Raw genomic sequence first — 17,646 nt, 5'->3', positions numbered from 1 at the left:
AAGCTTCCTGTGAAACTGCATCACGAAGGACATTGCGTGTTTGCATCAGATCAAATAGTGTGCATTTTGCTGCTTAGGTTCTAAAAAATAAACTCTCTTGAGTGAATTACATTCAGAAGCACCAGTTCATTGTCTATCTGTAATGGCAAGCATGGTTCCTCCACAAACTTTTGTAAACTGTTCCAGACCAGTGGCATAGAGCAGAAAGGGTTGCTAGGGCAAGGCACCTGTTTTTATATGCTGCAGTATCTGAAAAATCTACCTGTTCTATAATGGCCACATCCATGCTTCCAGGAGAGAGCGACTTAGGCTATTCATAGTATGGCTAGTCCATTAATGGGTGAAACATCACAGCTGCGTGGCTATCACTGAAGTCACAGTGCCATCAAAAGGCCATTCCTCTGCCTGAACTGAAGCTGAAAATTATGTCTGTCTATCAAAACCTCTGTTCATGTGGCTCACACTACACAGTCTTCTGTTAGAAGCATGACTTTTCCTTCTTTATGATAGTGTAGATTTGATTAGCGCTAGCATATAATCGAAGACACGGGTGCATTTGGCATTTTGTAGTGTTAGACACTGGCCTAGCTGAGCCAGTTTCACATGCCTCCTCAAGAGCCGTGCTGTGCATGCGCGAAGATCAGTGATGTCACGCAGCTGGCGCATCGGAGCCGGCACCTCCCGCGCACTCCGTCGCCGCCGTGCGCGACTCGCCGCTGCCGGTCTGCGCATTCCAGAGACAGTTCCAGAAACATTCCAGGCAGGAAACGCCTCTGACTGGCGTTTGCCAGTGTGGTATAGCCATGGAGAAGGAGAGCGCAAATGCTGCTCAATGGCGCAGAAGAGCGGAGAAGCTTAACTCATCGGATCCCGAAGTAGTTGCCTGGCAATTAGCGATTGAGCGTAGGAAGAACGAACAGAAGAAGGCTAAACGTGCTGCGCAGACACGAAAAGATAAGAATAATCAGCTGAACCTTTGCTAACGCTACGTATATCCTGGCATAGCCGAGCTAAGCCACTGCAAAATTTTTTTCTAAAATTTTTTGCAAGAAAACATTTATTAATAACACATATTTGAAGGTGTTGCTGAAGTCCCATGGAGTAGTGCTTGATGGCTCTTGTTGAAATAGACATCAGAAGGAAAAATAAAAAATTCTGGCAGATCTCTACATTTACAATCTCATTATACGAATGCTTGCAATTATGGATTATCCTCTGTTTCTCCTTGCTTGCTACAAAGTCTTAAGTACCAGTTTAGTTTAAATGGAGCTGTTTAATAGTTGTGTGCCGAAACTGCAGCTCAAGGGCATTCTGGATGCTTCATGAATACAGCAACGTTTACTGCACTATCTTTACGAACAGCCCACATATATTTTTTTTCTAGATAGTCAAAAAGAAAACTGCTCCGACACAGGCAAGGGCGGTATTCACATAAACAGATTATGCTAACACCGAGCAGTAGAAAGGCCACTGATGTATGCTAACACCGAGCAGTAGAAAGGCCACTGATGTAACAATGCCAAGACTGCTATTTGCCTACTTGGACAGTCACGTATAGATGAGCACCGCCAAAATGTTTTTCAAATAGCTCGTGTTTTTTATTATACAGCCAGATAGAAAGCTGGTCTGACAATGCCAAGAATGCAATTTGTATTAAAAATTTTAATTATTGCCGGCTGCTATGGCAGCCCCAAATATGGTGATTTTACCTCAAACCAGAAAAATGTGATGCATACAGGAATAGAATTGACTTTTATTTATACAGCACATGAAATATATCTAGTTATTCCAGTCTTGACCAACACTATACATTGCTGGCATCCTGGCTTCATGTCAGTTCCACTTTCCCCATGTGTTCACTTTGCACAAAGTAATCAACCCTACAGGACAAGACCAGTTGGAAACTTAAAATGCAGGCAATACGTCTTCATCAAGAATAGTTTTCTGTAGGTGTGCCATTCCAAGGCGTGAAGTAAGCCTGGCATACTCGCAAGCGCATCATGAGCCTGGTACTCACAAGCACATTATTGTGTGTTTTGTGTGCTTTTTTTTTTGTTCAGACAGCACCTTTTTTTTGTCAGTTAGCAGCGTATGGAATCCACACTCCCTTTTCTTGCTAGCAAGAGTAAAATGAAAGCACTTTAGGAACAACATACCTAGATGTAGTGGCATGGTGCCATAACAAAGTTTAGATAAATGGATTACGCAAACCAAAAGGGTAAGGTTCACATTGGAATATCCTGCAAGCACACGTGCTGTTATACAGTGCATGCATTTACAGAAATATTTAGCAGTCCAAAGCTTTTCAGCCATTACTTCAACCTTCTGCTACTAGCCAGGCTGTGATCTTGTAGTTACAACTTTATTTACGTGAGGAGTGATTTTGTTTAACATCCCACAGGAACATACGGGCTATTAATTTTTGCAATCTGAGGTTAATATGCACCAATGTGCGGTACACGAGAAATTTTGAATTTTATACCAACTTTTAGCCAAATAATTGCCCGCCATCATCAGCCCATGAGCAAAAACAACCTCAAGCATCTGCATTATGCTTGCCCAGCATAAATCTAGCTGCAAGAGTGGCTCTAGGATGGCTCTGGGATAGCTGCAAGTGTGGCTCCGCAAGTGTGCCTCCCCACCTCCCCCCCTTTTTTTTCTGTTTATTTCAGTTGTTCTGCTGGTTCATACTCTGACCACAAATCTTGTTTTTAACCCATAAATGCCCAGTGTCCTACATATAGGACGCTTCTTTGATGCACTCTAACATCGCTATTTCTTTGGCTGACGAGTAGCGTCACCTACAGCACATCAAGGAAGGTATAGGAAGGTATAGCAAGGAAGGTACCGAACCTGGGACCTTCGGATGATCCGAAGGTGGCAGGTTCGATCCCTGCCAGCGGCAAGTTGTCTTTTTCGTCCACTTTACTTTCTTCACATCTATATCACAATTATTACAACACACCAAAACACTGCAATTAATGTTCCCTATACCTTCCTTGGCTTCATTATCTGCTGGTTTTCATTAAGATTGTGTCAAACAAAGAAACAAGCCCTCTAAAATTTCCTGCCTCCATTGTTTGCAGCAAGCTGAGATTTGGATTTTGTGCCTTGCATCCAGAGCCTTCTCCTTAAAGCATTCTACAAGTATAATGTCAACAGACTTTGAATAGTTTGCAGCCATTCTTCAAACACAAATGACTGCGAAGCTAGAAGCACATTTTAATATACAGGGTGTCCCAACTATCACGCAGCACGATTTTAAAAAAGAGGAATGGCGTTATGCAAAGCAAACCTAGTTTATATTGTTACTAAAACAGTGGAGCTACCACTACTATTGTTCTCATTAATTAGGTTTAACTAATTCGTCATAATTATATTTGTAACTCGACAAGTACTCACCTAATTATCAAAATGACAATGAGGCATATGTAGCCATTTTCAAATGGCATCTAACTGCGCTATTTTAAACAATGTACTGATTGCACACTCATTTTTTCCAATTGATAAATAAAGCCTGCGAAATCTGAAAAGTGACAAGTGACTAGTTCGTTGCGTGCATCAGAAAACTGCGCCATAAAACAGGCCCACTGTGAGGTAGCTAGTATAAAGGAAAAAAATATGGATCGCCCTATCTGCCATTCCCCGGCCGAAGAAATGCACCGCTTTGGTCTTACAGAGTCAGGCTGTAATAAGAACAGCACGCCTGCTGCGTTATCAATGAGAAAGGTCGGCCGTGAGATCTGGACAATGATAGTGGCGTCCAATCGAGTGGAAGGAATCTCTGCAAGACTGCGACGCATGTTGGCGTCCGACCTGTAACCTTGCCAAAGTGCGAAACACTGTCCCTGGCAATGGACAACAGGCAAAGCGGTTACTGCAGTAAGCTTATTTGAGGGTGCTGCTTTTTTTTGCGGGTGGGAGCATAGTAGCGTGTTATTTTTCATATTTCGCAGGCTTTCTTTATCAGCTGGAAAAAATGAGCATGCAAATAGTACGTTGTTGAAAATAGCGCAATTAGATGTTATCTGAACATGCCTACATATGCCTCATTGACATTTTGATAATTAGGTGAGTACTTGTCGAGTTATCAATACAATTATTACTGATTAATTAAACCTAATTAACAAAAAATTAGCGGTGGCTACTCCAGTCTACTGGGAACAATATGTATAGACTTGCTTCGCGTAACACCTTTCTTTTTTTTTTAAAATCATGCTGCGTGATAGTTGGGACACCCTGTACACAGTCCACGAAAAATTTCTGTATATGCACGAAAACTCAGGTTAAGCATTTACTTTCCCCAATTTTTTCCAGTTCAGATAAGCATTCACATAAACTTGCTATTTCAAAAATCAAATTTTAACCTACAAGAATTAACCTAATATGTATTTTTTTTTAATCACAAGTTTTTATTATTTTTTGACAATGTGACATTGGATAGGAGCTTGTTGAATATACCAATAGATGAAAAGTACTCCGAACATTATTTAGTTATCCCCCTGATGAAGGAATGCTTTCCAGAATGGGTAACTTTAGCTTTAAGCAGCCAGAATGCACCCATGTAGTGTAAACAGAAACGGATGAACTGTAAATACAAAAAAAAAGTGTTTGTAGGTCATTGTACTTTCTGTATTTTATTTATGGCATGAGAGAAAAAGCTGATGAGAACGCAGTTGAAAGTGTCATCAAAGTGGTAAATCATTTTAAAGGAGTACTGTCATGATATTTCTGACTTTATTTTTTTTTAGTTAAGTACAGGATCTCTAGACCATCAAAAGATACTGCTAAACCTCGGAGTGCCCAACATAATATAATAGCTTTTATAAAGTCAGTTTCAGTTTTGTTTCAGGCAGGTGAACTGTATCACGACGTCAAGACCCAGAAGGTAATCACGCAAGAACAGCACACTGTGGCATTTTGGCGCTTGCTTACACTCGCTCGATTGCATCTTATGCTTCTACTCAATGTGAGGACTGATTTAGCAGTGAAGCAGACGAATGAGAAAGCCAGAGAAAGCAGCAAATGCAGCAAAGTGTTGCTCCCACACAATAACCTACTGAGTCATGATGTCACAATACAGTATAACCTCCGGAAACTAAAGCCAAAACTGGCTCTACAGAAGCTGTTGTACTGGATTATTCAGAGTCCTACGACACTTGGCAGCATTATTTCTATGATTTTGAGGACCCAGACCTTCCTGTAATGCTGAAAATGAACAGTAAAAAACATGTCAGAACTCCATTAACACTCTAAAAAATCATTCAACAATTTTCATGTCTTTATGCAGAGCTCAGTATACATAGTGAAACAGTTGCTATAGTCAGCTGCGCTTATGCTCACATTTGTGGCAATACACTGTTTCACTCTTGGCAGCACAGCTTCAGCATGCTTGAGTGATAACTGAAAGCATTTACCTTTCTTTTGTAATCTTACAGAGCATCTCCTCTCCATGAAACTTAAAAAAGACATTTTAGGTCTTAGCCAGCTTGTTACATGCTTGTGCGTACAAGTGTTCTCTGACTAGATATACAGTATCACTTAATAGAGAACAAGGCATGGAAAACACATACACAAGAATGACACATAATTGACAAAAAAGTGAAAACACTGGTAACAAATATACAAGGGAGTGTTGATAAGTTGTGAGCCTTACTGTAATCCTCTTATCAAATAAAACCTTTCAAGAATGAATTTGAATATACATTATCTCGAATAACTATGAGCCAAGTTTTATCCTTTAAACCTTTTTGTTTTTTTTCTTCTCTCAACTTTTCACAACTGAAATGAGGCAGTGCCAACCACCATACTTTACTCCCGAAGAGTGTTGTACAGTGATGAACTTTTTTCAAGCATGAGGAGAATCTGCGAGAGAGATTTTTGCGACGGTCACCAACAGTAGAGAATCACACCCCTTCATATGCTATAGTTACAGTATGGATTGCTATATTTTGTACAGGCCACAACAGCCTGGAAGACCTGCGAGACCTAGGGCTGTGGATTGACTTGGGGAAATATGGACACTGCTAACGATATGATTTTCAAAAACAGAGAGACATCTGCTCAGCACAGTAGAAACTCTTAATTTGTCATGGAGGTGCATAGGCTAGATGCTCACTCATTTGATGGATATGATGGTTACAGTCAAGTGGTCCCCAAATGCCTCACTGCTGACTAGACACATACAAATGCAAGACAACTCGGGCCATTCTCCATCATTTTGAAGGTAATAAACGTGACTTAAGTCGAGAAAGCTGACGATGGATCACAAATGGTTATTTTTATACGTTCCGGAGACCAAAAAGAAACAGAAAGCGCGGATATGTTTGGATTCCCTTTAGCCAAAGTTCTCAGCGCAAACATCAGCAGGCAAGTAGATGGCATTCAGGTCTTGGGACAAGATTGAATCATCTTCATGGACCATCTGGAAGATGGTGCCACATTCAAAGCAGTTTATTATTCATCAGTGTTGGACAAAATGATGTAGGATCTGACAAGCCTTAAAGAAAATTGTAAACTAGGTTGTTGGTTTTGCATGAAGACACACTGGTACACAAGGCCACCATCATGAATGAAGTGAAAGCCCAGTGACCTTGTGGTTGACTTGGTATAGCATCCACCTCACTTAGCAGACTTCGCATCCAGCAATTATCATTTCTCATGGCATGAGAAACACTTCAAAGGCACACATTTCTCTACCTTTGGACATACGATAGCTGCTGCAGATAAATGGTTCCATGCTCAACCACAACTGCTTTTCCTGGAAAGCCTACAAATGTTGAAGATTAATTGTTGTAAGTGCACTGATCTTCAGGGAGGCTATACTGGATAAGTGGAAAATTCCAATAACTTTTTCAATAAGTCTGAAGACTTATCAGCACACCCTTGTATGTATTGAGCAGCCCAGAAATTGTCAAATTCATCTCTAACAGTAACCACAACAGGAAGATGACATGCAGTGTGTCAGCTCAACAGCAACTTCATAAAGGCATTTTTCCTAATGACTTTTTCCACGATATAATACAGGTTATATCCACCAATGCATTAGCATTTCCAGTGCATATAACTAGTATCTCAGTCATCACAATATAAATGAAAACACATTGTTTATTTTTGTGGGAAGGCTAAGTTCCCTGTAAATAAAATAAAAAACCTTGCAGTGCAAATACAGAAACATTATCTTTTTTTTTTTCATGCAGCACGTCACACAAAGTATCTCAGTAAGCAAAGCTAGCGCCTGAACAGCAGTCATGAGTGGCACTAGTGGCAGATGTTATTCTGCTACTTACAGGTTATTCACCTATATTAATCATGGCACGTGACATGCTGAAGTTGATGTGGAACATGAATACCATTTTAATTTTAGAAACTTAGAGCTCCTATACACAATAATTGGCACTTATTACTAGTAAATGTACATGTACATAGTAGCATCTTCTAAGCAGCATATAAATATTTATGAACCGACTTTGAATGCAGAAATAAATACACACATATATTTGTAAAATGTTGAGAAAAATGGATGGAATAGGCAAAAGGGCAAGTTCATTTTTTTCCTCCATCAAAACTTCTAAGGGTGTCTACTGTGAAAGCTAAAAAAAAAGGAGCATTCATATAAGTAACATGCAAAAGGTCATCACAGTTTCGTATGAATACAATAACAATAAAATAACAGCAGATGCAATGTAAAAGCAAGACATTTGGGCCAGTCAGTTCATGACTTCAGAAGAAAAAAATTGTAGTGCAAAACAACTGTTGGAATAGTTAGAAGTTAGTGCCAGTACCGTGTACCTGTCTGTGCTTGTGTCATTTTGCATTACGGTTTTTTCTTCAGAAGCAATGTAAAAAGCTGAATTGCTATAAGCCAAAGAAATAATGAGAATGAATAATAAATATTTCCTGGTAGGAAAAAGGGTGGCTGTATGAATCTACACAGTATGTCCTCGAATTCTGCAATGTTACACATCATGCAATGGAAACATTGTGAGCATTACTTGAAAGAACAAGGCTTTGCTTTGCACAATGTGAAAAAGAAAAAAAGTCACTATGCAGCACAAAACTAAAGCATCCCTTATTTGGCCTGCCCCAGTTATTACATTATACAAACAATCCAGTAAATGCTTCCTGCTTATGGTGACACAACTGAGTTTTATTTTAAACACAGGTTAAAATAATAGCTAAGAATAAGATAACGATGTTATCTTAGCTAAGCTAAGATAACGATACATGATGGAGACTTGAACAATATACAGTACAAACTCATAACAGACCTTGATGGTGTAGACTTCAGCATGTTGAAAGGAAGTATGCCGATTCAAATACTGTTACAAAAGACTTCAATGTAAATGGGTCTGTTGTATATCCATCGTGAAATGTAAGCTGCACATAGGCTTAAAGAAATGATTTATTGATACTGAAGGCAGCTTGTCAGTTTTGACTTTGCTGTATAATTAACAGCACTGGACACTATGCAGGCCTCCATCATTACAAGACTTTATCCGCTGCCGTAACTTGCTCGCAACACCTCTTCAAGCCTTGAATGTTAACCTAGGCTTGAGCAATTATCGCCTTGCAAGCTGCTACGATCTCTCTGTTGCCTTTCTCCTCATCTTATCTACTACTTGATCAGCTGTCGACAATATGTGGATGTGAGCAACAATGTAGTACTATGAGCAGAGCTACATTAGGAGCTGAAAGCTATTGAAATTGGAATGTCCACTGTACAGATGTCTGTTGTAAAGGCATGCCACGCACCTGGATGGCCTCAGCATTTAGCCAATTACATCAGAATGTATGTTTCAACAGAATCCGCTATAAATGAAGCTCAATCAGTGCAAGAGGTGGGAAGATTGGCATACCAGCGCTAGGTGGCACATCATGTCCAAGTGTCCGATAAAAATAGATCTGCTCTAATGAGCTTATAGCGTAGTCCACCTGCAAATACACCTGGTGTGCATGAGATTACATCCGGTGTTTTTGTCCTGCTCCACTATGCATTGTTTGTGCTTCCAAATAGTTACAATGAATCTATACCAACTAGCCCACCTACTACCTTCATGCAAAAGAGATTCTCTAGCCGATAGCTCCATAATGATTTTGAGAGCCTGTGGTTCCCTTAATTTGCCTACAAAGCTCTATGCACGAGCATGTTCTGAAATTCCACATGCTTTGGAATGGAGCCCATATGTCTGTGCATCGAACCCACAACAACATATGCAGAAGCTGAATGCCTTAGCCTTTGAGGTGTCATGGTGGCAGTCTTTATGATTTACCCCTTCGATTACCATGACTATTAAAAATAGTTTCTGAACAAGTTTCATGTTGAGCAGAAATGAAATGAGTAGTCAATTTGAAATCAAAATTCCAAATACTTCAGCACACATAAGAATTTGCTTTCAACACATTATGTAGCTCTTCTTGACTGCAGCAGGTCCCTTTGACTTTTTGGTTTGAAAATGAATAGCACTGTCTGCTCTGCCATGTTTTCCTTATTTACCTGGCTGACATGGGTCAAGGAGCATGCAGAAGTGATAAGGGTTTTAAGTGGGCCAAGCTCACACAGCATAAGCAGAGCACTTGGGCAAGAGTTGCACCTGTGCCTTCAATCGGTATGCTTTCCCTAGCTTATCTTGCGATGGCTTGCAACTGAGCGTTAAATACAATGCATCCTCATCAAAAAAAAGTTGGCAGTGGGATATTGCATACATGTCAAAATGGTATGAGAGCATGATACTACCATGCAAAATATTTCTCATACATCAATAAGCCTATTCTCTCTTGCAGCTATGAGTAGCCAGTGCCAGAATGATTGGCAGGCAGCCATCTTTTACTCTTTTCTGAATAGGGCCGCTCTCTGGCTATTGCGAAGCTTTATTTGGCGCATTAATGCACAGTTTAGTGTGCACACATCGCAATGACAATGAGTTTTCATAGTTGTGTGATATTGCACGGCAGACAGGTGATGCTGGTGCAGTATGAAAATTTCTGACCAATAGCCGAGGGCTAGTGGCGACGACAAAGGAATAAGTTATTCTGTTTTGTTATGCCTAATCGTGCATTTATGCAATCTGTACATGTAATTTTGTGATGGGGTGTTTTCGCAATTTTCGTTGTATCGCATGACAGACAAGTGCAGTGGGCACGGGCCGATAGATATTGACCAATCACAGAGCTCTAATGGAGAGTTGTAATGGAAAAGATTGCAATAGTTTTATGTCAGCAACCCAGCTGCCTTACCACTTGAATGTGGTCTGCAACTTGACTTGTAAATAAAACAAATTAAAGTTTACTGCTTTATCAATAGTACCTGTTTGATCCAGGGTTTGCATTTGATGCCCATACTACTCAATATAATGCATGCTTATGCCTTTTAACTGGGAGATATTCATATTCTGAGAAATTGACTTTTATGCAAGTGCTTATTGAGCACCTCATTATATGCAAGACATTTCATATTACTGTTCTAACTTCACGATAGCTTAACCAGAGTGCACTCTGTAATACAGTGGTTTTTCGCCCTTGCCCTGCCTTCTAGGCATACACCGTTTTGTCAAATAATTACTCAGCGAAAAGAAACATAAGGTGAGACTTAAGCAATGTATAAAGGTGCAAAAAAAAAAGGAAACAATGTAATCATTACAGTATTCGATTTGTTTCACTGACAGTTTCATCTACAAATTTCCATGAGCGGCAAATCATATCTATCTAACATCTCCTTCGTGATGCACAACTGCACCCTCAATAAGGCTTTCCTTACATACTACCTTCTTTTTAATGGCACCATGCAGGGTGACCTAAAAGGGCTGCAACGCAAAAAAGCAGCTATAACTCTTCAACAAATGAAAAAAATCAAGAGTGCTTTATTTTGTTTGAATGGTCATTCAATTCTGCACAAGAACTCAAGTTTTAGTCCCGAAATGTCCACCATGCGCTTTGATACAGGCTTGAAGACTCTTCTGGAAAATTGTCAAAATAGTGACGTATTCTGTCCCATGCTTTTTCCAGAGCATGTTTGAGAGATTTGATAGATTTTCGCTTTGCTGCTGGTAGTTGATGCAACCTGTCTCTGGAAACCATTTGACAACGCGATGGAGATCAACATGCCACAATCTGATCTTTATGCCATCTCTGGAGTCATCGATTGTGAGGCACAACTCTTCAGAGAACATTCTTCATAAAAAAAAGATTAGACACCAAAGACAGTAAAAATGCCCGTTCTATATCAAAAAAGAAGAATGAACACAATTTGAATAATATGTCTGCTAAAAGATGTGAACAATATACTAAAATAAAATCCTAAGTGTGTGATATATTTTTTGGTAACCCTGTACACTATCAGAGGATGTAATGTCACGTTAGTGGCGATCTTGGCCCTCATGTTGTGCCAGTGCACTTCTGCCATGCAGTATGAACAACTGAGCTTAATTCAAGAATCAACGTGTTTTCCAGTGGTATCAGCAAGTGATGGATGAACATGATATTAGAATGCTTCCCTGCACTCTTTGCAGTTCTGAAAAGTCATACATTGCAGCACATTGCTTTCCTGTGAACTGCAACATGTGCTACTGTGCTTGAGCACTATGCCGTGCACTTGTGTTGTAGCTCATATTGAGCGCGATAGCACCACTGGTGCCATTACATTGCAGGTCACAAAGAGAGTGAAGGTGCACAAAGCACTGTAGTCAGCTCTTATGATGCAAGTCTTTTTTTTTTTACAGTCACTGACACTTATATAGAGCCATGGGATGTTGCTCCATTGCTCACAAGCATCGTAGCTGCTCGCACAGTGAGGTTATGGCACTATCACAACAAGGGACTAGATCTCAGGGGCTAAATCTGGATTTAAGGTGGGAGATATTGTATCAACATGCAATAAGAGCATGCACAAACATGATTACAAAAGAAGTAGGTGAACATTTGCTCTCTGTATAATGCAACCCCATTTTTGAGCATGTATTGATCTTGATTCCTACCAGTTGACTCAACAATTCTGCTTCATTGGCAGATTTAAAACACAAGAATTTGCACGAACAATTTATGAACTATACATTCATTGCATCTCATGCAAGCCAGCAAGCCACTCCACCACCATTGCTTCACTGAAAACTGTCCCCTCCATGGCAGACTCACCATAGGGGGAACATTGTGATGGAACATTTGTCATAAAGCTGCTGGCAAGTACTTATATAAACACTGTCATCACAGGAAATAATTTCCGGCCTTTTCAAGACAGGCTGTAGTTGGACTTAACATGATCTGTGACTCGAGTCAACAATGATGAGGAAGTGATCGCATGAGAACTATGACCTCTGTATTTTTATGCAACATGCAAACCCTAGTTATCATCAAAATTGAACAAGAAAAGGATGCTCTTATACATGCATGGTTTCTGTTGACTTAGCAGCTAGTCAGCCATAACTAGGGCTCCGTGTTTTCGGTTTTATCCGAAAAAATTCGATAAAACATTTGCCAGTAAAATTTCTCACAATTCGGATTTATCTGATAAACTCAGATTTCAAGGGCCAATATGACCTGGTTCCGTTCTTTATCAAAGGGCAAGTTCTAAGCGCTCATTGATACATCATCTGGTTTGACCGATTTAAAGTTTACCACGCGTGGCTGTATTGGGTGACGTAGCTGTATTGTGCTCCGACTCGGCTTCCTATATGCAGAAGCTTCACAAGGACTTGCAACTCTCCAACCCTGAATTCAAGGCACTTCACAAAGATCCGTGCCACCTACTCAACAACGCTCTGAAGGATGGAATCAGGATGAGCTCTTTTAACATAGTTCACGATTTTGTTGTGCACTTTCCTGCTCTCTTAAAGTCGTCGCAGGAGCTGCGCCGTAAGTTTGGTCTTGTATGCTTGGCCATGGGCATGTCCATGAAGTCGCTGAAAACCAAATGTCCGTCGAGGTGGTTCTCTTTTTATGAAGCTCTAGAAGATATTTTGGACTGCTGGCACGCCATTTTGTCTTCCTTCAGAAGCGACGAAGCCAAGGGAACGAAGTATGAGAAGCTCAAGAGTCTTATTTCATCGCCTGAAGCTGTGCACGACTTGCTCGTTAAGATGAGGCTTCTGAAGACCAATTCATGTGCCGTGCTCTCAATCATTAAGGAACTTGAGGCAGAGAGTACCCTGGTACATCAAGTTTATCCCATACTGGGGGTTCGTTTCCATGCACTCAACAGTCAATGGCGTGATCCAACCGAGGTCTTCGCATCAGATGTCACAAGTCTGTTGGACCTCCTTGACGAATATGACCGCTTAACGACTGTCGCAGACATTCACAAATACTACGCTGCTGTCGCCGAAAAGTGGAGACAGACATCTGAGAGGAACCTGTGCGATCAACTCCAGTACACCAAAGAATCATTTTGGTACTGTGTTCAAAATGTGAATCCAAATGTGAAGCATGAGCTGCCCTGCGTGTTCCAAACCTATGCGCCTATTTTTCAATTAGTGCTTCTTGAAACTGACAACATGAGCCAGCTCCTGAGTGATTTTGCGAACTATCAGTGCTATGAAATATGTAACACTGTTGAACCCCTTTCGTTTTGGAGACTTCAGAATATCCAGTAGCCAGTGGTTTCTCGCTGTGCGCTGCATCTTCTTGCGCTTCCTGTTTCTAGCGCTAACGTTGAAAGGGCGTTTTCAAAGCTGAGAGTTATCAATCGAAAGGAGCGCGCTTCAATCTGAACCATCAATCACTGACAGCAACCTCGCAAAGTATGTTTGTGTGTTTTACAATAAGCTTTAAGCTAAGGTTGTTATATGCGCAAATACAGCTGCTTTGTGTTCAAGTAATTTCGCTTGTGCATATGCGTTTTTGTGCATTCAAACCTTCTAGAAAAAATAAAATGTGCTTTGAGTGTTTTGATGTTTTAGTATTCAGATATTAATTGACCTAAAATTTTGGGGTTTTGAGAATAATGCAAAACTCCGAATTAGGGATTTACGAGAAATAAACTCCGATAAACGCCGAATTTCCGCGATAAACACCCGCCAGTTTTCAAGAAATATAAACACCGAAAACACGGAGCCCTAGCCCTAACATTCACCATAGATCAATGCAACAGCATTTAATGCATTTTTTTCATTTCTAGAAATCGTCAGTTCAAGGCAGAAACCACTAATCTTAATGGGCCCAAACCATAAAGCTTAATGTGGTATATAAAAAAAGTGTAATATAAAAACTGTTCACAACAATGCCCACACGCTTTCTTTCCTGTGCCAATCCTCGCTGCCCTGTTATATCATCAAGTAAATTGGTTGGGATGCTGCTTAGTTTCTCTTAGGATGCTACCCTTCTCAACCACCTTGTTGCTCCTCGTTTGTTCTAGGATGCTTCCCTCTTCAACCATGTTGTTGTTCCTCATTCGACTCCTGTAAATTAGCAGCCAAAGCAAAGTCAAAGCTGCACACTTCATGCTGTGCATCTTTGAGTTGACTGCAGGCACTGACTTGCTCACTGTTGTCACTTTCCGGTTGCTCCTCCAACTGACAGCAGGCAGATATGAGCTCCACCTTATCACTGTCAGGGTCATCTAACAGGTTTTTATAGCTGCACGGGGAGTTATTCTCTCTGTCGTCAGGCTCCTCCTCTAGGCGGCTGTAAGCAGGCCCACACTCTTTTGTGGTTGGCCTGTTTCTATTCCGCAGGTAGGCTTTGACAGGCTCTGATACACCAACAGCCCGGTCCACTTTGCTCGGTGTGATGTGAAAGCCTGGCTGTGCACAGGCTCCACATTCACAATACAGCCCTGTGATGGCAAGAACACAGCATACAACAGTTTAGACAACAGCTGGGAGACAATGGGCGTGCCTCACCATAATTAACAGAAATGAACTAGAAATTATTAGGAATCCTTCAGTGAGGACTTTCCCAAAACATGTGCAAAGTTGTGATATCACCAGGCTTACTTTAAGTCATTCATTTCCAGGCAATCATGGCTGTTCTTACAACAAAAAGCAAAATGAGTGCCTTAAGCATTCAGCACGAACCATGAGGCTTGCATCATGCACTCATTCACATAACAAGGTGAACGGTACTTAGGCAGCAATTCACAAGGTCTCAGAAGCACACTTTATATGTCTCATCTTGGCGGTATTCAGTAAGGCTTCGACGGGGGCTAGTTGGTATGGCATCGTTCTTTTGATGCGCCATACTGTTACACCAGGACTACACGTGTGTCTAGTCTTTCTGTTTTGTCCTGGTGTAACAGTATAGTGCAGCAAAATTACATTGGTGGTGTTAAATGAAATAACCTACAACCCCTTCTTCACAGAATGCAATGGCAAACAAGCAAACATCGTGAGAGACCTCTCGTAAAATATCTATTGCAGCATAATGTGCTCTAATAAAAAAATTTCCCATTGCAGGTACTCACCTGACCAATTGTAGTTTCCTAGTTTGCCATGACAATTCGGACAGGTTAACTGTATTGTGAACAGGAAAGCACAAACACAAAATGAGTAAGGTCAGCACATCTGTATATGCACTAAGTCAGCAAGCACACCATAGCCACGCCTGTCGACAATACCAATGCATGTAAGTGCAAATAATCGCTGCGCAGTTTATACAACAGGGTTGACTGCTCACTTACAAGTATAGCTCATTCTTCGGGAAAGCACACATATATGTATAACACTGTCATTGCATACACAGTACAGTCCACTGTTAAAGGGAACACTCAAATGAGCAACTTTCATTTTGTTGGCCCCCTAACGGCTAGTGGATGCGGAAAGATTGTTCGTGCACGTTACTAGTCTATCATAAGGGTCCCGAACTATCAATCACCATTAGTGTTATGCAAATCTAAGCCACTATGCTTTTGTAGGAGAGCGAAATCCGGACATACCCGAAAGGCAAGTGTTCACTTTAACAGTGGACGCATCTGTACATATATTTGTGCAAAGTGATCACCTTAATCAAATGTTATGAGCCTTAACAAGCCACTGTGTCCCTACTTTATCAGAGTATTTTTGTTCTATGAAATTGTGTGGTGCAAAAGAACTTTGAGCATCATTTTCCTGCTTTTGCCTATGAGAAGCAGACATTTACAGTGGCCAGAAAAGACAGCAGGAACACTGTCTCGTGAACAACCTTATTCAGGTTATGGCAAGTCTTAAGGGGCCCTGTAACACTTTTCCAAGTAATCACTGAATGGCTTCATTAAAGGAGTTTATTGCCTCACGAATCAACTGTTGTAAACATTTTTAGAATTCATTAAGTACAAGCGGAGTTACAGGGATTTATTGCACGCTTTAAGCGCCTTCTCTCTCCTTTCGTATCAGTGAGTGAGCTGAAAGCTGTGCGGGGATGGGGGGGGGGGACAAGAGGGCAAGAAACTATGTATGTACAGGTGTCAACGTGCGTCATGACCTTGAGCATTTTTTCTCTTTTTTATCTTCGAACACGCGGCTTACTTTTGGAGCGATCGCGAGCGAGCATCAGGGCCCCTCATGGCATCCCGTGGCAGCTGCGGTAACTATGCAGCTCACGATGCTCAAATCAGCCAATGGCGGTGGACTTCGGGTTAATGGCATTATTTGTTGAGAGAAGAGGGAGCAATTTCTAGCTGACTTTGATAATTATTTGTAAATTCCAGGCCGTGTGCTGCGCTATAATGTTCAGCTCACGCGTTCTCAGGAGCCTCATCTACCGCTCGGCAGTGTTTTCTGACCATGCTCAAAAAGTGTTGCAGGGCCCTTTGAGAATGTAAAGCAACACAACCAAGTTTCTCATGCATTATGTTTCTTTTGTCACTAGCCTTTTGCTTTTTTTCAAATCTGCTTGAATGGCAGTTACAAACTCAGAAGGCAGACAACCCTCCTTAAGGAGCTTTGTACCTAGGCACCAGAGCTCTCCTCTGCAACATAGGCACAAGACCTATAAAAGACTTGCCTTATTGGCATTTTGTAAAAGATTCTTCCATCACATCACAAGAGATACATTTCATACACAACCTCTCAATAATATTCTTGCTCCTTTGCCAGTGGACTGTGCCGAGCGTTCTTTTACCACACCATTCTATGAGATTAAAATACTCACGGATAAAGTAGGAGCACAAGGGATCATGAACTGCATGAGGCTCATCACATTCAGTGAAGTGGTAAACAATGCATTAACGACACATCTGTAAACATATATATAAAAATAGAATAGTACAATATAAAAAAAAGAATAAGTAGACAGCGTAGACAGAGGATTCCTAAGCATATTCTTATGAGATAGCAACATGAAAGTGTTTCTTTTCGCTAGGTTGATGAAGCACTGGCGGGGTGGTGTTTCATAGTTGTCTTATCAAGAATGAGGCAATGTAGAGGCCGAATTCTATTTATGTACAAGATTTGGTGCAACGAAAGTGTTGCCGACAACACTTTACATGTGATAGGCGAAGATGCCATTTCCTCAGCCTCTCCTCTTTCAACTTCTGTGGAAGCCCAACTGATGTGGCAGACAAGGGTGTGCTCCCTTCAAGTTTGTAGTTCCAAATCTGCCTCGTAGACGTCGATATATAAGAACATCTGAAATTTTGGATGCTAAAAAGCTTCGGCGTCCAATTTTTCAGACTCCCTGCCCAAATTTCAGGTCCAAAACAGCATTAATTGAGCCCCTACATCTGCCACATCTTTCATCTCC

At 40.9% G+C, this 17,646-nt stretch overlaps 1 protein-coding gene across 1 annotated transcript in view; it reads right to left on the bottom strand.

The window, feature by feature from the left end:
• Positions 1–7,093: 7,093 nt before the first annotated feature.
• The window catches only part of LOC119400261 (dual specificity protein phosphatase 12), a 30,658-nt gene continuing 20,105 nt past the window's right edge, over positions 7,094–17,646 (bottom strand). Inside the window, exons 6-7 of the mRNA XM_037667277.2 lie at positions 15,392–15,440; positions 7,094–14,764 (exon numbers count right to left, since the gene is read on the bottom strand). Coding sequence (XP_037523205.1) covers positions 14,358–14,764; positions 15,392–15,440 — 456 coding nt within the window. The 3' untranslated portion in view covers positions 7,094–14,357. The remainder of the gene's footprint in view (positions 14,765–15,391; positions 15,441–17,646) is intronic.

The sequence above is a fragment of the Rhipicephalus sanguineus genome, chromosome 1 (genome assembly GCF_013339695.2).
Source record: "Rhipicephalus sanguineus isolate Rsan-2018 chromosome 1, BIME_Rsan_1.4, whole genome shotgun sequence".
NCBI lineage: Eukaryota > Metazoa > Arthropoda > Arachnida > Ixodida > Ixodidae > Rhipicephalus > Rhipicephalus sanguineus.
This window is presented reverse-complemented; position numbering and strand designations above follow the sequence as displayed.